At 36.6% G+C, this 23,698-nt stretch overlaps 1 protein-coding gene across 1 annotated transcript in view; it reads right to left on the reverse strand.

The window, feature by feature from the left end:
- TLN2 (talin 2) overlaps positions 1–23,698 on the reverse strand; it is a 528,019-nt gene that overhangs the window by 153,106 nt on the left and 351,215 nt on the right. The window contains 6 exon segments of the mRNA XM_074294922.1: positions 3,291–3,458; positions 11,581–11,679; positions 12,374–12,582; positions 14,133–14,241; positions 16,646–16,759; positions 18,927–19,107. Coding sequence (XP_074151023.1) covers positions 3,291–3,458; positions 11,581–11,679; positions 12,374–12,582; positions 14,133–14,241; positions 16,646–16,759; positions 18,927–19,107 — 880 coding nt within the window.

Here is a 23,698-nt window from a genome sequence, read left to right on the forward strand (position 1 = left end):
GACTGAAACAATCCCTACCATCAAATGTTAGATGAACAATATCAGTTAATTTTTATGTAATGCCTTAAGCTAGGTGAATTGTGATGCAAGTAAAGAAAGTGATAAAACAGATATTAATGAAAATGAGATGAAAAAAATTAACTTAAAAAAATTTTAGTCCAAGACTGCTTCTTCCCAGTATTGTCTAATTGGTTTCATCAATTTTATAGTCACTAAGCAAAAGTTAATATACATCTACACTGATTATTACATTTATGTTATCAATATTCAAATTTCTAAGCTGGTGAAGAGAAGCAATAGCAAAGATCATTCAAAATGGCAGATAAATCCTAAATTCACTGGAGTATTATTTTTGTATATAGGACAAAGTGGGTATATCCAAGGAAATAATTTGCAACACTTAAAACTGAGCCCACAAGTAATAAAAAAAAATAACTGCATGTAGTTCTGTATTTAGTCTCTCAACATGTATTTTCTGAGTGCCCATTGAGAATATGTCATGGCAAGGTCAACAGTATCTAAGTACACCTAAAATGCCTTTTAAGAAATTTCACTAAAAAACTCATTGAGTATCAAATCATGTGAAAGGCGTTTGCAAACCAACTACCATGTTAGTTCCCCAATCCATTAAATACAGTAATTCTAATTTATACAGAATAGTTAAGAAATAACATATTCTGGTTAATTAAACATTCTCATTATTTGAATGAGATGGTCTACTACTTCAGATTGAATTAGAATACAATAAAATCTATTCAAATATAATAAACATTATTTAAACTTTCTTAAGGGCATTTCAGGATCTTACATTTTAGGGCCATCATTATAAACACCGATTAGTATTACATAGGATTCTCACCATCCTCCTCCTTCCAAAAAATGAAGTTCCTTCAAATAAACAATAGTATTTTAAGATTTTGCAAAGCACGTTACAAATATTTTCTCAGTTGGGTCCATCACTTTGGGAGGAAGATGTTATAATTAACTCCATTTTATAGATAAGGAAATAGTGTCAAAGAGTCATTAGGAGATGATTTCTAAGCAAATATCTGAGGCCAAATTCCAATGTGGAGTTTCCTTTTTGCAGTTCCAATGCCCTCATGATTAAACACAATGCAACCTATTTGCCCAATATTACTAAATGAAAGCTATGGTATTTCTTTACTAACCAGAACAACACAAAAATAAACCTTTCTGATATTCTCCAATACAAGTTCTTTTCAAGAGTAACATCTGGAACAAGTTTAATGTGTGGGAATTAATAGACAAAAAACTAAGTTGTTATTTTTTAAAATAAAAAACAAAACAAAATAGTTGCATGGTAGGTTTTGTGGATAAAGTGTTGAGCCTAGAATCAAAGACCTGAGTTCCAAACCCAGCCTCAGACTCTTACTCCCTGTGTGACTATGGGCAAGTCACAGAGAGGAAGGAGATAGAAAACTACTCCTCTATCTTTCCTAAGAAACCTCATGGAAAGTACTGATGTACTATGGTCTAAGAGGGTCATGAAGAATTGGACACACATGAACAATGGCAAGCGCCAGGGTTCTCTTCTTCCCCTAAAAGTCAGTTATATCTTAGCAGAGCTAACAAAAACAACTGTGCAGCTCATCAGTGGTATAAACCACTGTCTTTTCATTTGCTTAAAAGTTTGGGGAGGGAATAGAGCCTAGAACTATAATTCACTTAGTATATGGAACATCCAGGTGAATAAATTCTTCTACCAAAGGAGGGTGATACCTGCAATTTAGACTTCTAGAGAACTATTTAGAAGTGTTAAATTCAGCTAATTTTCATAAGCTCTGTCCCGAACCAGATGGAAATGTAATTGGGAAATGCTTAATAAAGTAAAAGTAAAATAAAAATAAAATAAAAATATAATTGGGACATGCTTAATAAAATAAAATAAATAAAATAAAAATAACAATAATTTGTGATTTTCTAAATCAATATGTGCCTGCAGGGACCAGTTTATATTTGAGTTTAATGCTACAAGCCTGTCCAGGATCAAACAGCCGGGATGATTTAGAAGTGACTGACTTGAACTCAGATCCTCCTGATTTTGAGTCCAACTATTCATTCACTACTCCAAGATGCTTTCCTTCCTTAATAGGGAGACTACATAGGTCCCTATCTACTAACTTTTGGTTAACTTGTTTTAGAACCGAAATACTCTGACCCTTACTCCTCAAAGCAAAAATAAGTCAAGACTTTTATTATATCTAAGGCCATGCAACTTAGATCTGTGAGTTCCATAATGCTACTTATTTAAGAGACTCATGTTCCCTGTCCTTATCACAAAACCACTATTAACTATGAAATGGCTACTCAAGACTACCTATACATTTTTTTTTAAATAAAGCTTTTTGCTTTCTAAAACATATGCACAGATAATTTGACAAGACTGACCCTTGCATAGGCTTATGTTTCAGACTTTCTCTTCCTTCCTCTACTCCCCTCCCCTATTTGGCAAACAATCCAATATATGTTAAACATGTTAAAATGTGTTAAGTCTAATATGCATAAATATATTTATACAAATCTCTTGGAAATTAAATGAGTAAGAAAAACAAAATGCAAGCAAACAACAATAAAAAGAGTGAAAATGCTATCTTGTGGTCCACACTCAATTCCCAGTCATCTCTCTTCATCACAAGATCATTGGGACTGGCCTGAATCATCTCATTGTTAGAAAGAGTCATGCTCATCAGAATTGATCATCATATAATATTGATGTTGTCGTGTACAATGATCTCCTGATTCTGCTCATTTCACTTAGCATTAGTGCATGTAAGAGACTACCTGTACTTTTACAAGAGTGAATTACACAATTCAGAAACCTTTTCTGAATAGAATTTGAGATAAAGAACTGGAAAAACTAGATTTATAAAATCTAGGATATAAGCAAACACCTTTGTTGTTCCCGAGTTAAATTGTATCTGATTCTTTATGACCTCATTTAGAATTTTCTTGGCAAAGATACTGCATTGGTTTGCCATTTCCTTCTCCAGTTCTTGTTGCAGATGAGAAATCTAAAAAAACAGGGTGAAGTGACTTGCCCAGGGTCTCACTACTAGTAAGTGGTTTAGTCCTGATTTGAACTCATAAAGATGAATCTTTTCCTGATTGCACTCTATCCACTACATCACCTAGTTGCCTTAGGATGCCAAGGAAAAATAACATAACCCCATCAAAGCCACCTGTAGATACTTGAAACCATTCTCAATGAAAATCAGCAAAATCCTCAACAGCCATGAGAGTGGGAGCTCAAGAACCAACTACAACCTTACCTTAGCACAAGCTACCAGCTGGGAGGTAGAGAGGGCACACTGGGTTGCAGCAGCGATTACTCTGTTCTGTAGAACAGTATCTTCTGCCACCTGGGCAACATTCTTTGCTTTCAGTACCAACATGGCGGCAGCATTAGCAACAGCTTTGGCTAAACTCATCAGTACATCCTGCAAAAAAAAGCAAAGAATGTTATGGAATATTATTTCTCTGTAAGAAATGACCAGCAGGAGGAATACAGAGAGGCTTGGAGAGACTTACACCAACTGATGCTGAGTGAAATGAGCAGAACCAGAAGATCACTGTACACTTCAACAACAATACTGTATGAGGATGTATTCTGATGGAAGTGGAAATCTTCAACATAAAGAAGATCCAACTCACTTCCAGTTGATCAATGATGGACAGAGGTAGCTACACCCAGAGAAGAAACACTGGGAGGGGAATGTCAATTGTTAGCACTAATATCTGTCTGCCCAGGTTACCTGTACCTTCGGATTCTAATGTTTATTGTGCAACAAGAAAATGATATTCACACACATGTATTGTACCTAGACTATATTGTAACACATGTAAAATGTATGTGATTGCCTGTCATCGGGGGGAGGGAATAAAGGGAGGGGGGGGGATAATTTGGAAAAATGTATACAAGGGATAATATTATAAAAAATATATATATAATAAAAAATTAAAAAAAAAAAGCAAAGAATACTTTTTTATTTTTCCCTTTCTTCTTTTTGTAGTCCAGAAATAAAATGTTTATAAGAGTCTTTCCTAAGTATTTTTTTTAATATATAGAGAAGGCAATCACAAAATAGGAAGACTTGTAATCCTCACATCATATTATTTTTCTCATCCATTAAGTGGTCTGAAATAAATCAATTTTGGAGAAAGGGTTTCCATTTTAATAACTGGTTCATATGTACCAGACATTTAGAATTAAGTCCTTAATCCAATTTAATTTTTTAAACCATTTTTCCAACATACGCTGTAAATAAAATGATAGAATATTATAGTAGAAAGGAACTTGAGGAATTAAATCAGAATCAAATCAGTTCGGGATTTTCTAACCCAAATGATATTGTGGACAGTAAATATTTAAATTCTATTCAGTGAACCACTGTCTGCTCAATAGTCTCAAAATAATAGTTATCAATGGTTCAGGAATCCAGTACTAGAAGACAAGATTAGGCTGGCACAGGCAAAATTTTTAAAGATTATACCTTTTTAGTTTAAAATAATTTTTTTTAAATGGTTAAGTTTTGAGGCAAATTTTGTGAAGAGATAAGACAAATCCTTTATTAAATGCTTACTACTATAGAACAGGAAACATTTCCTTTGAATTAATAAGCACCCATGTAGTCCAACACTGAGGAGGGAAACTGAGGCCAGGAAAAGGTATGTGACTGACTCAAAACCAAACAACTAGAAAGTGGAAAATCGGAGTCTTGAATTCAGGTCTTCTGAATCTCTTTTCATATTGCTTCTGATGGTGGGTAAAAACAACCTCGAAAATATAACCAACTCTCACAAATACCATATGTAATGCTTGGCCACACTTAGGTGAATATGTTTCACTGAAAACATGGAAAAAATAATCTTTTTGGATCACTGTTTCCCTAGGCGTTTGAAGTTTTCATTAGTAAAGTATGAAGAGTCCAGCCTCCAGAGGATGATACAAAACATTCAGAAGAAGACATGCTATCCTGAAGTTAAATATAGATTCTAAGGAATCAGTTTGTTTTAAAGTTAGTCATGTCTTCTGGGATTTGTTTGATAGGAATCAAATTTGATGGAAACTAGAAAAAAAATTTTAACTAGAAAAGAGAAAACTTGTTCTATCACCTTCTGACTGAAAAAGGAGACAGCTGTAAACTCTCATAAAACAGGAAACACTTGGCAAAGGATATAGTCTTTATGATTAGCCCTTGTCTTGTTGAGATATAGTGAAATAGTTATTCCATCTGTGGAATAAAGAGTAATATCACTTCTTTAACTAGATATATCACTCAGCTGCCTAGTTTGCTGATTAACAAATGTTAGGTTTGGTTTATTTTCAATATTTTAGAAGACTTAAATAAACATACATATTTATTGTTTGTACCTACTATGCATAAGGGATCACATGCATTATTTATTCCTACTATGTGCAAGGCATCCTGCTAGGCATTAGGAAAACAAAGAGAAAAACCAAAATGAGCAGTCTAGCGAGACTATGTAAACACACAGGTAAATATACAGAAAATACAAGGTCACTTTCAGACTGAGGCACTATCAATCCAAGGAAAACACAATCTCATTGTTTGTGAATGTTTGAACTAAGATCTGAAAGAAAGTAGGAACTCTAAAAGGTGGAGGTCAAGAAGGAGGGGACTTCCCTAAACAAAACAACCAAAGCCATGGCTTCTGGGAGACCTGGAAAAATGTGCATGAGGTTGTACTGAATGAAACCATAGGAGAAGCAGGAAAACAACAGGGTTAAAGATGGGCAACTTGGAAAAACTTAGGGACTCTGATCACTCCACACATGATTCTGAGAGAATGATTGAAGTGTGTGACAGCTTAGCTAACAGAGAGCTGATGGATTTCAGGTATAGAAAGAAAAAAAGATTTTCAGATGGGGCAACATGATAATTTGTTTTAAAAGTTTTGTTTTGATTTTTTTTCAATGTGAGGAAAAGGTGAGAAGGAGAGGGACACTAATGATAGGATGTTACTACTCTTCCCCTTTACCCCTAACAAAATGAGAAAAGAGAATCATGGAACCATTAGGAAAAAAAAAAAAAAAAAAAAAGAAAAACCAGAAACACATACAAGCAGAACAGTTTTAAAAACCAAACATAGAACTTATTATTACTTAAAAATAAAAGGAAACCACATGCACATCTTACATCTGATTGCTTATGGTCTCAGAGAGGGAAGAAGGGGGGGAGGAAGGGATACAATTTGGAACTCAAAATTTCAAAAAAAAAAACAACAAATCAAAAACCAACAAATGTAAAAAGATTGTTTTAACATGTGACTGTAACAAAAGAAATTACTATATATTAAAAATAAAAAGAAGCCTTACTTATTGGAGAGTCAAGCTTTCATGTACATTCTGTTAATGTACATTCTACTTTTTATATGGAAATATTTTTATTTTATGATGGTTAAGTTTGAAATTTTAAACAAGAAAAAATATTTTTTAAAGTGCATTCTAGAGATAGAATAGAGCAGAAGAATAGAGATAAGAAATGAAATACTATATATTAGAAACAACAAGAAAGCCAATTTTTTGAATGGGGTTATATGAGGAGAGTAATTTATAAGCCTGGTTGGGAAGTCTTTGAAAGCCAAAGAGAAGAGTTTGTATTTGGTTTTAGAGGTAATAAAGAGCCACTACAGTTTATGGAGCAGGGGAGTAAAACGGTCAGACATACACTCAGGGAATATCACTTTGGCAGCCATATAGAGAACTAATTGGAGATAGCTGAGACTGGAGGCAGGGACATCAATTAGGAAACCATTCCAATATTCCAGATGAGTGGGTCTCAACTGGGATGTGACTGTGAATGGACAGAAGGAGATTATTATGGAGATAAAACAGATAAGACTTGGCAACCGATTTGATATGTATAGTGAGAGAAAGACTCCGAGATTGCAGCCTGGGTGACTAGAAGGATGGAGGTACCCTCAAGAGAAATAGGGAATTTGGGGAAAAGCAAGGCTTTGAGGGAACAGTAATGATATAACTCAATTTGATTTAGAAATGCTCGCCCAAAATAGACAAGCCATTTTTATTTTAAATAAGAATGTCAAGGCATTCCCTTCCCCAGAGAGAACTGGGAATAGAGGTCTCCATTAGTTCATCTGATAATGAAAAGCACTTTAGAGCTCTAAAATTAGAACAGGTTTTTTCCCCTCCCTGGGGAGAAGGGAAGGAGGAGGGGAACAGTCACTATCTTTAATGTAATTTTTCTTACATTTTCTTTTTTTCCTTGGGTTCTTTTGAAATATTTTTGTTATCACATTGTGTCATTGTTTTCTATTTGGCCCATTTTAACTCTCAGGGTTTTCAGTCTTGGATGAAGTTCTGTTCTATGTTGTCCATTTCCCTTATTTTTCCTTCTTATTCTTTCCTCCTTAATATCTCCATTCTATATCTCCTGGTATTCTTATAGTCTCTGTGACCAAATCTTTTTTTCTCTGATTCGGACTTCCAGTGGGGTTGCTATTTGTAGTATTGGAGTTTTCCTTTGTGTATTCATCTTTTCTACCTCGGTAACTAGATCGAGAGATTTGGCTTGTGTCAGTCTCTGCAACTGAATGCCTGCAAAAGGTCCCTCTTTTCAGGGATTCTGGGGCTATAACTCTGCTGAGCTCTTCCTGGAGGCTCCTCTCTGTGAACCTGAAGCTTCTGCCTGGGGTTCTTCCTGCTTGCTGCCAGGCTCAGGGGATACTCCCATATTGGATTCCTGCCTTAGTCTGTAGGGAATGCATGGACTGAATTTGGCAAAGGGTCTTTCTTTAGCCTCACTGGATCCTGCCTGAAGCTCCCTGTTCTTTCTTTAGCCCATTCCTGGAGTCAGAAGCCTCGTCTTCCTGAGTTCAATTCTGTTCTCAGATACTTATTTGCCATGGGATCCTGGGCAAGTTAGTTAACCTGATTTGCCTCAGTTTCCTCATCTGTAAAATAAGCTTGAGAAGGAAATGGCAAAGCATTCAAGTATCTTTCCCAAGAAAACATCAAATGGAGTCATGAAGAATCAGATAACAATTTGTGAAACAATTGAACAATAATAAAAAATGGCTTATTTGTACTTAGTTGTTTGCAGGATGTTTCCCCAAATAAACTGTGAGCTCCTTCACAGTGGAGACTATTTCTTTTTTTTCCCTATGCCAAACATAGGACTAAGCATGTAGTAGGTGCTTAATAAATGCTTACTGACTGATAGGATTCAGATGACTTGAACCATCTTGGATCCACTGGGAATACCCATTGGCTGCTCTCTTGGACTAAGTTCCTGATGGCTCTAGATTTTTCTGAGTGTATGTTTTATTCAATGGGGGGGGGGGGGAAATAAGCATTTATGTACTGCCTACTGTATTCCAGGCATTGAATGAGCAGTTTTTATAAATCTTATTTGATCCTTGTAACAACACTACAAGGTAGATGCTATTACAGTTGAGGAAACTGAAGCACATAGTGGTTAAGTAGGAGGATACTAAAGCTGGTGTCTAAGGCAATATTTAAACTCAGGTCTTCCCAGCCCTAAGCACAGTGCCCAGATCACTGTGTCATCAGCTGCCTCATGGGATTATCAATGGAAAACAAAGCTTTTTGTACTGAAAGCCGAGGGCCATTTCTGTGAAGAATTAAGTAGAGTAAAAACATTATCAACATTTGCTCAGTTCTTCTCTGTAACTGAGCACTCCATTCCCATTCCTCATTTATATAGGAAATCCCTCTGAATATTCCATTTTTAGATCGAGGGTGATGGTTGGAAAGAATGGTATAGATTATCTAGGTCAGTAGTTTCTCAAAATGTGGAGCAGGGACCCTGGAGAAGAGGAGCCCCCTTACAAGGGGCCCATGAGATCAAAACTATTTTCAAAATAATACAAAGATATCTTAACTTCTAATTTTATAAATATCAGTAGACAAAACCCACACAGACAAAAATTATCTGGTGTCCTTAACAATTTTTAAGAGTATGATGATGCAGTCTTGAGACTTAAAAGTTTGGGAATTGCAAATATAGACTAATGATTCATTTTACAGAGAAAACAGAACAAGAGTCAAGATAAAGGTTTTTTTTGTTTGTTTTTTTTTTTTTTTGCTTAATGTCTTTCATAGCCCAGTTGCACACAAGTACAAAAATTCAGTGTTGAATAATAAAGAATGTTTTAAAGAGCTCATGAATAGTAAGTCCCATTAATTGATTTAACTACAGAAACACACACACTATATTAGCTATTATAGTTGACTCAAAGAATTGGAATAATTTTTGACTTCAACTCGAATCCTTAGAGATAATCTGTATAATCTTCTCAGTATTAAAATACCCCCCCGAGAGTTTAAAGAAGACATTTTTAGGAGAAGAAAGGTAAAGGATTTGACTCATTTAAGTACTAGTAAATTTGAGACACAACTTCATATCTATTTAACTTTTTCTTGGTTGCCCTGTACAATAGAAATTTGTAATTCTAATGTCGTCACCTACAAAGAATGGGGTTCTATTCTGAAAACGTAAAAATTTGAGAAAAGGAACAGGTGCCTTTTTGTTAGAGATATAGGTTTTGTTATTGTTTGGTTGTGCCTCATTTTTCATGATGCCAGATTCTTCTCTACTCCACCATCTCTCAAAATCTAAATTCCTGTTTCACGATTACATGACACTATCTGTCACAGGTGTTCCCATTTCCCTTTGCCTTCAATCTTTCCCAACATCAAGGTCTTTTCCAATAAGTCCTGTCTTCTCATTATGAAACCAAAGTATTTAAGCTTCATCTTCAGTATTTGAAAAAAATAGTCTCAATTAATTTCTTTTGATTTTTGACTGATTTGATCTTTCCTTTTAAACAGACTCTCAAAAGTCTTGAGCCCACAAAAGCAACAATCCTGTAGTGCTCAGTTTTCCTTCCAGTTTAACTCTCACAGTCAAATACTGCTCCTGGAAAAACCATAGTTTAGATTATACAGACTTTTGCCAGCAAAGTGATGCCTCTGATTTTTAGAAAACTGTCCAGATTTGCCATACATAGTTTTCCTTCTAGGGAGCAAACAACTTTTAATTTCGTGGCTGCAGTCCCTGCCTACAGTGATCTTGGAGCTCAAGAATACAGCTCTGACACTGCTTCCGGGATGGGACCAGGTGCCAGGATCTTAAGTTTTTTTGCTGTTATGTTTCAAGTCAGTTTTTACTCTCTGTTCTTTTGCTCTCATCAAGAAGCTCAATTCCTCTTCACTTTCTGCCATCAGAGTGGTATTATGCACCTACCTGAGACTGTTGATATTTTCCCCAGCAACCTTAATTCCAGCTTTTGACTCACTGAGCTGATTTTAGCAGGATGTACTCAGCATATTAGTTAAATGAATAAGGTGACAGTTTACAGCCTTGTCTCTTTCCAATCTTAAATCAATCAATCATTTTGTGTTTGGTTCCAACTATTGCTTCTTGGCCCACTTACAGGTTCCTTGGGAAAAAAGTAAAGTGGTCTGGTATTCCCATCTCTTTAAGGACTTGCCACATTTGCTGTGATCCACACAAAGGCTTTAGTGGAATCAATGAAGCAGAAGAGGCCGTTTTCTGGAACTCCCTTGCTTTCTCCACAATCTAGCAAATGCTGGCCTTGGGTTTTAGTGCCAGGCATTTTCCTTTGTTCCTCCCGTCACCCAGCATAAGTGACTAGTTTTCTGGTTTGCAGGAGAGGAATTTCCCAAGAGGGGCCTCCTACTTTTGGTACCCCACTACATTATGTTCCTGATTCCTTCCCATCTATAGTGGGTAGGCAGAAATGTGAATAAAAACCCATTCTGAAAGCTTCAAAATGGTGATGCTGGCAATATATCAGGCAAGATGCAAATAGAGCCTGGAGAAGCTCACCAGCAGACACATCATGTCCTCAGTAAGGAAAGGGTCACATATGCTTTTATTTTAGATATTTTTAGAGTTGGACAGTATATAATCACGAACTCTTCCCCAAATACAAAGGACAGATTTAAAACATATGGATATTGTATGCATAAACATAATAATGATAGCTAATAGCAAGAATTTACATGGAGCTTAAAGTTGGCAAAGCACTTTATAAATATTATCTTGTTGTACCTAATAACCCTGGGCGGCAGGCCTATTTTATGAGGAAATTGAGGCGGACCAGTAAATAGGTGATTTTCTCAGGGTCACAGAACTAGTCAAGTGTTTAAGGCCAAATTTTAATTGAGGTCTTCCTTATTCTGAATCCACTGTTGTACCCAATGCAGCACTCAGCTCCGTGTGTATGTGTGTATGTACACACACATGTGAGAGTTGACAGGAGTACAAATGGACAACCACTGTACCCATTTAAAAGAAAAGTCAAGATACATCCAAGTGATCATGTTCTTTGACCTGGCTCAACAAAATGTAAACTTTTTTCAATCTTCTAATCTTTAACTCTGTTTGAGGTAGAAGTGGATGGGTTTGTGGGAGAAGTTAGCTCTAATTTTGTTAGTTCATCTTGTTCTTGTATGTACTACTACTTAGAAAGGTTTGAGGTGGGGTGGAGTAAAGTTAAGTTTTAGTTTAATTTAAATTTAATTCTTACTTGGAATCGCTCATCTGTTTCATTCTCTCCAATCTGTCTCAAAAGATCCCCACTGGCTTGACCAATACTTCCAGCAGCAGTCAACACAGTCTGTCGAGGCTACAATCATTAAAAAACAAAACAAAACAAAACAAAAAAACTTTAATTTGGAATAAAATTCTCATTCACCAAAAAAAAAACTTGGTAAGTAGAGATACAGATTCTTTCAGACATAGAGAAACTGGCAGGATTTCCCCAAAGATCCGAATGAAAATGTATGGAATTAATGCAAAAAGAAATATAGTCATTGCTTCTATCTGAAGAATTCACAGATCTTATGGACCAGGATGGAAAGCCACTAACAGGAATAAATGGAGTTAAATTTTTCAGACAATGGGTAAGACCCAGTTCACTAAGTAGTGCTCAATTTATGTAAATAAAAGTCCAAAGTGATTAAATTTTTAAATATATAGTGCCTTTTAAAGGTCAATGGGGCTATATCTTAGCAAAGTACTCTTTCCAAATCACTTAAAGCAAAAGGAGTAGCCCATGAGAACTTGTTCAATTCCACAAAATTAAAAAAAAAAATCTCTTTCATTTTCTCATGGGATGGGAGGAAACCTCAGAGGTTACCTAATTCAATTTGTTCTTTTTAGAAATAGGAAATTGAGGCCTGGGGAGAGGAAGACTTTTGCACAATAATGCCAGAGGTGAGACTTGAATCCAAATTCTGAGCGGACAAACCAAGGGCCAGAGAAGAAGAGCTGTCTCCTCACAAGACGTCATCTCCTTCACATAACCCTTTATCGTTTACCTCTCCAGAAGTGGGCTGCACAGCCTTTAACAGGTCGGATACTGCCCCAGCTAACGTCCGCGCGGCTCTCAGAAGGTCTTCTCCGCTGCCCACGTCATCATCCATGAGGGCTGCGAGGAGCTTCACGCCCTTGGACATTTCCGTCAAGTTTGAAGAGATGGTGGTGATTGCACAGCCCACGGCCGTGTAATCTGTGTCTGCAGGATCTCCTGGGGCAGAAGGAGAAAAGGCAGCAGGTCAGCTGGACACCCAATTTCAAGGGATAGGAGCAACTTGGAGCAATTCCATCAAATCTATTTTGGTTTCTAGGTTAATCAACAAAAATGAAGGAACAAAATAGACAAATTGGTCTTATTAACACAGCTGCACCTGCAAGGCTGACCTGAGGCAATGAACCTTCTCAGGTTTATTACCCATCATTCCCCTTCACACATTCTACAGTCCAATTAGCCTGGCCTTCTGGGTGCTTCTTCCTTACGACTACCCGTCCTCCCACCTCTGCGTTTGCACAGATTGTGGCCCCTGCTTGGGATACACCCCATTCTCACCTCCTGCCATTCCAGAATTCCTACAAAGCTCAGTTTAATGCTACAAAAGTACACACAGAGCCCCTAGCTGCTAGTAAATCCTCCTCTTGAAATTACCTTGTATTTATTTGAGGGAAAATGTATGTGTGTGTATGTATATGTTTAAAAATATATGTGTATGTGTATGTGGGCATCTTGGTGGTGAAATACATACAGCATGACCCTGGAGTCAGGAAGACTTGAGTTCAAATTCAGCTTCAGAAATTTGCCATTGTCTGTGTGACCTTGAGCCAGTCACTTAATCTTTCTTCCTCCAAAAATAAAAAAAATGTGTGCACCTATGTATATGTAGTTATACATACACCTATACCTATACAGGTATATATACATATGTATATGAGTTTGTGTGTACATAAAAATAGATACCTATTTTTCCCCCATTAGAGTATAAATTCCTTGAGGACTAGGACTTTCATTTTTGTATCTGCACCCCTAGAATTTAGCAAAATGCTTTAGTAGATATTTACTAAAGTTGTTAATTAAGTTTTTAAAGCACTGATAGGGTGAACTCCTTATCATTAAAAGAACATTTAGGAAAGGACAATCGGTCTGTATGACCTTCTTAGTCACTGCTTAAACAAAATAACTTTCAAAACACCAAAGGGAATTTCAGCACTTCAAGGCATTAGTGATTATGGCCCCATCTGGTACACAGGGAGTTTAACTCTTGCTGCTTTAAACATGATATCATGGAAGTGACACCTGCAGAAGAAGGCAGATTTTCTGGGTCAGTTTCCCTTTCACTTCCCTGATATGAAGGGTGGATTCTCTAATAACTTTTGCTCTTAAAGATAGTGATACTTTATACTTCAGAGAAAGAGAGACAAGATGGCTCCATCCATAGTGTAAGTCTTCCTCTGGAGGGTATAAACTCCAAGAGGGGAAGTTCCTGACTTAACATACTTTAGTTAATGTTTAGCATATTGCCATGGGGATAAAGGGACTTTAATGTGTTTTTACATGATGCATACTGTGGCTGAAATAGTACTAAGTTGTTGGGTTTTTCCCCAAGATCTCCAGGGTCCGACAGAAGAAAGTGAATGGATTGAACCAAATCTGGTATTATATAAATATAGACAGTTCCTCCCATATCGTGGAAATCTGTTTCTTCCATCAAAGGGCAATGGGTGAAACGCTCCAGCACTCCACAAATCTCTATCCCAGTGACTCACCAGCTGTGAGGTTAACAACTGAAGCTGTTCCAGCCGTGATAGCATCAACCTGAGAGTGGATTTCATGTTTTGATTCATCGACTTTGTTCTGAACCCATACCCTAGAGGCCTGCAAAATAAGGGAATCACCCAAAAGAATGTCAATTACATGCCAAATTAAAAGAGGAATAAAAGAACCTGTTCCCAAAAGACAAGAGCCAATATTTCTGATTTAAAACAAAATAAAAAAAATCTAAATTTTCTTAAACAAAACAAAGGGAACAAATGAAGCATTTAAGTTTACTTAAATCATGTTCTCTACTGTGCCTTTTACTTTTTCTCAGATCCTAGCTAGGGAGAAGTCTTTTTTTTTTTTTTTTTTTTTTCCTGGTTGGTTCATTAAAAACTATTAGTACTATTCTCTTTATTTTAAAACTCTTGGCAGAAAAGACTTGATGACTTTATTTAGTCAGAGAGAGTTTAAGTATTAACCTATTGGGGAAAGAAAGCTATTTAGTTTCATGACAATGAGGATATAGTTTAATAATAATTCCCTTTTTTGTTTGGTAGAGTTGTAATGATTTATCACTGCTCTGTACTCAGAGCAATGGCTACCTTTCTTGCAGTTTGGTTCTGTTTAAATGTGAAAGTTACTGGAAATAAAACAAATTCTTTTTAGTTCTAGATCTGTGGTTTCATTATTATAGGGAACTCTGAGTTTGAAAACTCCCCCCACAGTGATGGATTTGAATAACTTTTCTGAAAATTATAGCCATGGAGAGTTGCCAGAGGTCCTCAGAGGGCAGGGCTCTTACTCATACTCTTGGAGTCAGAATATATCAGTGGCAGGGCCTAAAGGGACTCCCTAACTTCAAATCTCAATACTATACTATAGGTGATTTACGTGTGTAGATATAGCAGATTTTCCCCTGTACAACATTTAGAAAAAGCCTTGTGTCTTCCAGGCTTGTCCATCTCATTAGCCAAAAGAATGACATTCAGAAAAATAATTTCATCCCTCTAGACTTGAGCTCCTTCTCCTCAAAGAAAGGGAAGGGGACTGGTTGCATTTTAAAGTCCATTCTGACTCTTAAATTTTAAGACCTTAAAATGTTGTAAATATTTATTAAACTGTCATTTCTGTGCTTTACTAAATGTAGGAAACAGTAGAATAATGTTCCTGAGGCCCTATAAGATCTAGAGGCTCCTTCTAATCTGTGATTATATCACAGTGAGATTACAATAAATATAATATAGATCTAATGTGAAATTTACTTGTACTTGAAATCTGATGGCCAGCGTAATATTTATTTATTCAGAATAACTGAGAAGATGCAATTCTCCAATCATGCTAGATCAAAGGAGAGCAGATACAATATACTTTTCCTGAGCCATAGTATAAAAAGTAAAATGTCAATAAATTATGATACTTAACGACCTAGAACTGAATGCAACAGGACAGCTAACCAGAACTGGAAGGATATTTTTCTTGGCTCAAAAACATCACTGAATTTCAACTGCCAGCTCATCCCGTCCTGTGTAACTGATAGTGGTGCCAGTTAATGTGAAAGAAATCCAAGCAGAATTTTCATGATATCAATATATAAACCCCAAATGATGTGTAGGAGCTCAGTTAGCACTCACTGCGTAAGCCCGGGGAATTTTTGTTTTCTCTATGATTCCCAAGGCCTTCACTCTCACACAATATGGTATACTGAAAAGGACACTCAGGGGTCAGGACTCAGGAAATCTGAATTCTATCCCTGTCTCTAATATTTATTAACTTGTTAAGCAGTCATGCAATAAGCATTTATTAAGTACTGACTGTGTGCTAGGTACTAAAGACACAAAGAAAAGTAAAAAAAAAAAAAATCTCTGTCCTCTAGGAGTTTGCATGCCAATGGATGAGGCGGCAGAAAAAAAAATATGTATATATACACATACACAAACATACATATATGTGTATATGAATATGATATAAAAAGAGTAGATGGCAAGTAATCTGAAAAGGGAAGACAATAGTACTGGAGAGGCAAACAGGAAAGTCTAACTGTATAAAGTAGAATTTAAAATGAGACTTGAAAGAAGAGACAATTTATGATGGAGATGAGAATAAGATAAGAAAACAAGCTATAGAGATTCTAAATGTAAAAAAGAAGAATTTATAATTGATGTGGAAACAGCAGGAGACCACTGGAGCTCACTAAGCAGGGAGGTGCGATAGTCTGGTATCATGCTGGACACATCATTTCAACTATCCACACCTCAGTTTCCTCACTGTCAAGTGATAAGGTTGAACTAGCTGAGCATTAAGATTCTTTCCAGTTCTGAAACAGTATAATATGGAAATCTCAGCCCACAAAATCACTTACCCATAAAACTGTATCTGCTTCTGAGGGTTCAGCTAAGAAATAATGACTCTAAACAAGAGACTCCAAACCAGAACGTTTTCCAGGGCCAAATTTCAGCTAAATAAATAATCTGGCCTTCCGTTAGATCTGAGATGTGCTGAAAGACTTATAAAAAACACTCACCATGTCTTGCCCAAGAGGCGGCAGGTTATCAACTTCACTAAGGTCCGCCTGAGCTTGCTGAACCGCATGCATGCTTGTATTAATTGTTCCCATCAGGGCCTGCTGGGCTGATGTCTGGGAAAACAAATGGATATGGGGAATTCCAACAGAAAAAATTATCCTTTTGTAGAAAAAGTCATAATATAGTTCTTACAAAACTTCATGTCACATTTCATGTCTTTTTAAGTTCTAGTATGTCTTGGGCTTTGCATAAAATACATTAAAGACTAGGGAGGAATTTTTAACAGCTCTAAACTGGCACACTGGTAGGGAGATGGTGTAGTGGATGGAGCAGTGGACTTAAAATCAGGAAGACCAAAGTGAAATCATGCTTCAGATGCTTAGTAAATCATGGACAAGTCATTTAATCTCTCTCTTCATCATCTATAAATTGGGGATAATAATAGCACTTACCTTTCCAGGTGGCTGTGAAGCTCAAATAGGATCATATTATAAAGCACCTTACAAATTTTAGAGTATGCTAATGTTAGCTACCATTGCTATCTTGTAACCTCTACCAGGTTAAACTCAATTTTGTGTATTTTGTGGTTTTTACTATTACTTAAGACTTCACTTTTCTGCATTTCCCCTACCTAACCCCATTCAGGAGGTACACTCCTCCTCACTATCCCTGGCTCTAAATATCTGAATGTTGATATTTGACCCATCCTTGAAAACTCAACTTTAATGCCATGTTTTGAGTTTTCCTAATTTTCCTTGGGTTGACATATATCTTTTTTTTTTCTCTCCTTGAATTTCTCACACCATTTGGTTTCTGCCTGTCCTATGAATGAAACATATTCTACTTTGTAATTGCATTTTGAGATACATATATAAATAATATATATATGTGTGTGTGTGTGTGTATACACACACACACACACACACACACATATGTCTTTTCTTCCATATTACAATAACATAAGCTTATAAAAAGCAGAGTATGTTGTATTTATTTTCAGATTTCTCCAGTGTCTTGTACACAGGAGGGGCTAAAATAAATGGTTATTGAATTGAATGCTAACTAAACATTTAAAGTATTGGCACTTCCTGGCAGAGGCCAATTGCTTTCCTTCCAATGGGCTTTAGAAATTCTTAAACCAATAGCATAGGTCACCTGGTAAAACTAACTGCCAAAGTGGGTTCAATAGGTATTTGTTTTTAAGATCAGGACAAATGAATGCTGTGAAAATCCATATATATTACTTGTTAGATACTTCTGTAGTCATGTATTATCTTCAGTTGGAAGTCTATCCTCAAATTTACATACTAACAAGTTTTGTTTCATTTTGCTTTTACTATAGATTTTAAGAGAATAGGAAGTACACACGCCTTCTACCAACACAGATCAGAAACTGTTCTGCCATTTCTAGTTTTAAAGAGTGGACGGAGCATCAAGAGGTTAAGGGAGTTGCTTCAGTAAACAGTATCTTCAGAACAGCCAATATGTGTCAGAAAAGGGAAGGAATGCAGGTCATCTTTACCCTCTCCACTACACCAAGATGTCTCTCAATAACAATTTGTTGAACAGGATTTGAAACAATTAAGTAATTTGGTTAACGTACTATCTAAGACAAAGCCATGAGTTGAATACTTACACAAGAAAAATGATTAAGTGTTGAGCACGTCTACTTTTGAACAATCTAATCAACCACTGCTCAAATGTAAGATGCCGACATCATATGTGGGACTCTGATAGAATGTGTGTATGTGTGTATATAGGTAGATAGATAGATTGACACAGAAAGATTAATATATTATATAACTATTATATATAGATATATAAATATAGATAGATATATCTACATAGATAGATTATATGTATTACATATCTATTATATATAGATAAATATAGATAGATAGATCTCAGTACAACTAATCACTACTACTGGAAGGTAAAAATTCCCAATGCCAACCCAAACCATCAAAATAACATACACGTCTTCCTTCAAGGGGCCGTTCAAATATCACCTTCTGTAAGAGTCCCCCAGATGCCAGTGTCTTCTACATGGCTACCATGTATAACATTTGCAGATAACTTGCGCAGACTTGGTCCCCCATTAGAATGCACGCTTCTTGAGGAAAAGTATTGTTTCTGCTTTCTCTTTATATCACTAGTGCTTTTTCTCAGGATCTGAGCCAGGGCACTTAATAACCGTTTATTGACTGATGTCCTACTGGTCATCTCTGAAGGAGAAAGCGAGCACATGGAGGGTCAAAGAAATTGCAAGAAAAGGCTTACCAATGGTGGCATGTGTCCTCGATGCATCTGGCCAACCATGACTTGCTGCTGGGGGGAGGGCATACTGCCAATGTTGAAAGTTTCTGGTCCACTGGAACCAGAGCGCATGACAGCTGGCAACGCCACAGAGCCATGCTCAACCTTCCCTGTTCGATTGAACTGTTGCTGTAGGATGGTGGACCTGGAGAGAAAATCTTGGACTGCTTAGTTTCTGTCGGTCAGCCAGTTTTATAGAATACAGTTTATTTTTAAGTAATAAAATATCACCAGCATATCCTGTCTTATACAATAAATATTTTCCTGAAAAAAAGTTCCATGCCAAATAAATTTTGGTAAATTGAGTTGTACTTTTGAATATAATGAGGATAAAGCAATGATCAATTCTAAGGAAAATCAATCTCAGAACTACAAATAATCACCTCTTACTTTATCTTTTACAACTTCCATATTTTATATATATAAGTTCCTAATATAAAGGCACAGTTCATTTGTAATTTTTTGCAGTCATTGTGAGTCAGTGTGTGTCATGGCTTGTCTGTTAGTGAATGCTACACATTTAACTTGAAAACAGTGAAAGTAGTAAAGAAAAGAAAATGGAAGATCAAAGATCAACAAATAAATCCGTTGTCAGATGAAGCCTTTACGGTGTGTCCTGCTTTGGCAATTCAATATCAAAAAAATCTCACTGGTACATCTCAGATTGGCTAAGAACAGGAAAAGATAATGCTGAATGCTGGAGGGGATGTGGAAAAACTGGGACACCGATGCATTGTTGGTGGAACTGTGAAAGAATCCAACCATTCTGGAGAGCAATTTGGAACTATGCATAAAGTTATCAAACAGCAATGTTTTTACTGGACTTATATCCCAAAGATATTGAAGAAGAGAAAGGGACTTGTATGTGCAAGAATGTTTGTGGCAGCCCTCTTTGTAGTGGCCAGAAACTGGAAATGGAGTGGATGCCCATCAGTTGGAGAATGGCTGAATAAGTTAAGGTATATGAATATTATGTAATATTATTGTTCTATAAGAAACGACCAGCAGGAGGATTTCAGAGAAGCCTGGAGAGACTTACATGAACTGATGCTGAGTGAACTGAGCAGAACTAAGAGAACACTGTATACAGCAACAACAAGAATATATGATAATCAATTCTGATGGATGTGGCTCTTTTCTTTTTTTTTTTTTTTGTTTTTTGATAATTTTAATATTTCCCAAATACCAGTGTAATATTTGCAATACTCAGTTGTTATATGTTATTCTTACTACATATCCTTTTTTTTTTTTATTCATTTTTCCAAATTATCCCCTCTCTCCCTCCACTCCCCCCGATGGCAGGCAATCCCATACATTTTACATGTGTTACAGTATAACCTAGATACAATATATGTGTGTAAATACCATTTTCTTGTTGCACATTAATTATTGGATTCCGAAGGTATAAGTAACCTGGGTAGATAGACAGTAGTGCTAACAATTTACATTCACTTCCCAGTGTTCCTTCTCTGGGTGTAGCTGTTTCTGTCCATCATTGATCAACTGGAAATGAGTTGGATCTTCTTTATGTTGAAGATTTCCACTTCCATCAGAATACATCCTCATACAACATTGAAGTGTACAGAGATCTTCTGGTTCTGCTCATTTCACTCAGCATCAGTTGATGTAAGTCTCTCCAAGCCTCTCTGAATTCATCCTGCTGGTCATTTCTTACAGAGCAATAATATTCCATAACCTTCATATACCACAATTTACCCAACCATTCTCCAACTGATGGACATCCATTCATCTTCCAGTTTCTAGCCACTACAAAAAGAGCTGCCACAAACATTTTGGCACATACAGGTCCCTTTCCGCTCTTTAGTATTTCCTTGGGATATAAGCCCAGTAGTAGCGCTGCTGGGTCAAAGGGTGTGCACAGTTTGACAACTTTTGGGGCATAGTTCCAAATTGCTCTCCAGAATGGCTGGATTCTTTCACAACTCCACCAACAATGTATTAGTGTCCCAGTTTTCTCAGGATGTGGCTCTTTTCAACTGCAAGGTGATTCAGGCCAGTTTCAATGGTCTTGTAATGAGAAGAGCCATCTGTATCCCGAGGGAGGACTGAGTGTGGGCCACAACACAAGATCTTCACGTTTTTTGCTGTTGCTTGCTTGTTTTTTTTTTTTTTTCTTTCTCATTTTTTTTCCTTTTTGATCTGATTTTTCTTATATGACATAATAATTATGGAAATATGTATAGAAGAACTGCACATGTTTAATATATATTAGATTACTTGATATCAGGGGAGGGGGTCAGGGAAAGGAAGGGAGAAAAAAATTGGAACACAAGGTTTTACGAGGGTAAATGTTGAAAACTATACATATATTTGAAAATAAAAAGCTAAGCATAGAATAATATCATATTACTATTTCTCACTAAGTAAAAAGTAAGTAGGAATTTAGTTATTCAAAACTGGGCCATGTTCAGGAGGTATAGTGCCCACTCTGTACATTGGTCTAATTATCAGGTAGTTTGTAGATTGATCAGATGGAACTGAAACAGACCTATAATATAATAGTTCTCACACCATCAAAGCTCATTTTCTGGGAGCTAGGACAATGTTGTTGAGAAAAAGGGAGTACTTGAGGATTTCCAAGCATTGGGATCCCTCTCTGATGAAGTTAAACTGGGGCAAGGAAAACATGGTGGTTATGAGATATGTTTAGCAAAAAAATAGTAGACAAGATCTCTTTAGTCCAATAGATGTAGTCTGAATGCTTGCTCTTTTCCATTGAGCATAAAGGTAAAAGAAAAAGGGATAGTCTATGGGTATTTCTAGATACATGCATCTTCTCTTTCCCCAGGTGTCCACATCAAAGGGTTCCCACCTTAGGCCAATGAGAAAGGCATGCAATGATGGTGGGATTCTCAGATGTGGTGGCCCCTTAAGGAAATACTTAGGCAAGAACAAAGTACTCTTATAAGGAGAATACTAAGAGATAATGGCCAGGGTCATTTGAGGTGATTCCCTTCCCTACCAATATCTTCTTAATAAATACCAGCCTTGAATTTGCTCATTTACATTTGCTAGTCACTTCTAATTCCAATAATTTATAGTACTTTTGCCACAGGCCAGGCAAAAACTTTTTTCACATCAGATTTAATTCTAACTTCAGCACTAATACTTGGGAACAGAAGATAACATTTTGAAAAAGAAAGGAGAGGGGGGAAAAGGCAAGAGTTGGGGGAAAATGATGGAAAATAATATTTATTGTGGTTATGACCCATTGGGGAAAAAATACACAAGTTAGCCAGGTGCTATACAGAGATCCATTATAAAAAATTAGATATCTGATAATTGTTTAAAAGGCTTATTGGATTAAAAAAGCTAGAGATATTCAAGTTCCTCCCTCCAGTAATACTGCATGTGGAAGCTCACTTAGCAGCCATTATTTTGATACCAACCTAATTAACAAGATAAATGTGAACAAAGAAGAAAGCTATCCAATGGCTCTATTCCTCCAAAATGAAACCCCATACCCATCTCCCTCACTGCACAGTATTACCAACTGCCAGTACTAGTAATTATAGCTGAATGGTCTAGACTGTTTGCATTTCCTTGGAAATTGTGAATGATACCCTGAGGCAAATCAGGTACAATGACATTTATAGGGAAGGGGAGAATGGGAGAACTGAATCTGGAGGATAGTGAATTCAACCAATGAGCAATGGAAAGATAGTCTATGTAATCATGTAAAAAGCCACATGGCTTCCTGTGCTCTCTTAAAAAGCAGACATCTATTTCCACATCCTAAAATCAGATTACTTCCCTTAGTTAATGAGAACAAAAAGAAAAGCATAGCAAGATAAATGCAAACTTTTAAAATTTATGTCCACTAGTAGGCAGACAATCAACAACGTCAATGAAGACTGCAATGATTAGTCTTTACAAAAGCTCCATGCTTGCTTACTCACCCATGAGACAGAATGGTAAAGGCTGAGATAATTAGTTAAGGATTTGGACACAGCTTTTACCTGACTACAAACACAGGACTCATGTCTCAATGACTATCATGATGCCTCATCATGTTTGTCTATTGAACAGAGTGAGAACAGGTGATGGGGGAGAGTGGGAGAGTGCACTTGTTACTATTTACAATGTGATGGGGATTTTCCTAAGAAGCTTCAATAGTACTGGGGCTTTGGGAACAGTGATGCAAATGGTGCTTCTACTCAGGGTTTTAGTTGAGTAAGTGTTAAAGGAAAGCTGCTGTTGTATTCTTGGGAGTGGCTATAATACTCTGCAGGAGTGGCAGGTGCTATAGTTGATATGTGTAGTCCCAGAGATTAGGGACCCTGGGTATTTCTGAGCTTTTCTTCACCTCTGGGGGACAAGCATGAGGATTCTTGGGTGTCAACATAGGTTCTATCGACAAGGTCTGGTTGGGGTCAGAGAATAAATTATCTACTAAGAAAACCGTTTGGTTCAGAAGAAAGAGTACTGGACATGGTTCCATTCTTGCTCTGCAACTTTCATCTATGGGACACTGGGCAAGTCATTGGACTGCATGGATCCAAGATACTTTTCAGTCCTGATTCTTTAATCAATTTCCTCCAACAAATGTACTGTCTGGAGAAAGCTAACATGAAAATACAACTACTGATGTATCAGAATATAGCAATGCCCCAGTACTCTCTGTAATCTGAGCCAGGATTTCACTTTCAGTTTTACATCATCCATGCCCTATAAATGAATTATTTAGTGTGATTAGAATTCAATACGAGATATCC

This window comes from Sminthopsis crassicaudata, chromosome 2, assembly GCF_048593235.1.
Source record: "Sminthopsis crassicaudata isolate SCR6 chromosome 2, ASM4859323v1, whole genome shotgun sequence".
NCBI classification, from domain to species: domain Eukaryota; kingdom Metazoa; phylum Chordata; class Mammalia; order Dasyuromorphia; family Dasyuridae; genus Sminthopsis; species Sminthopsis crassicaudata.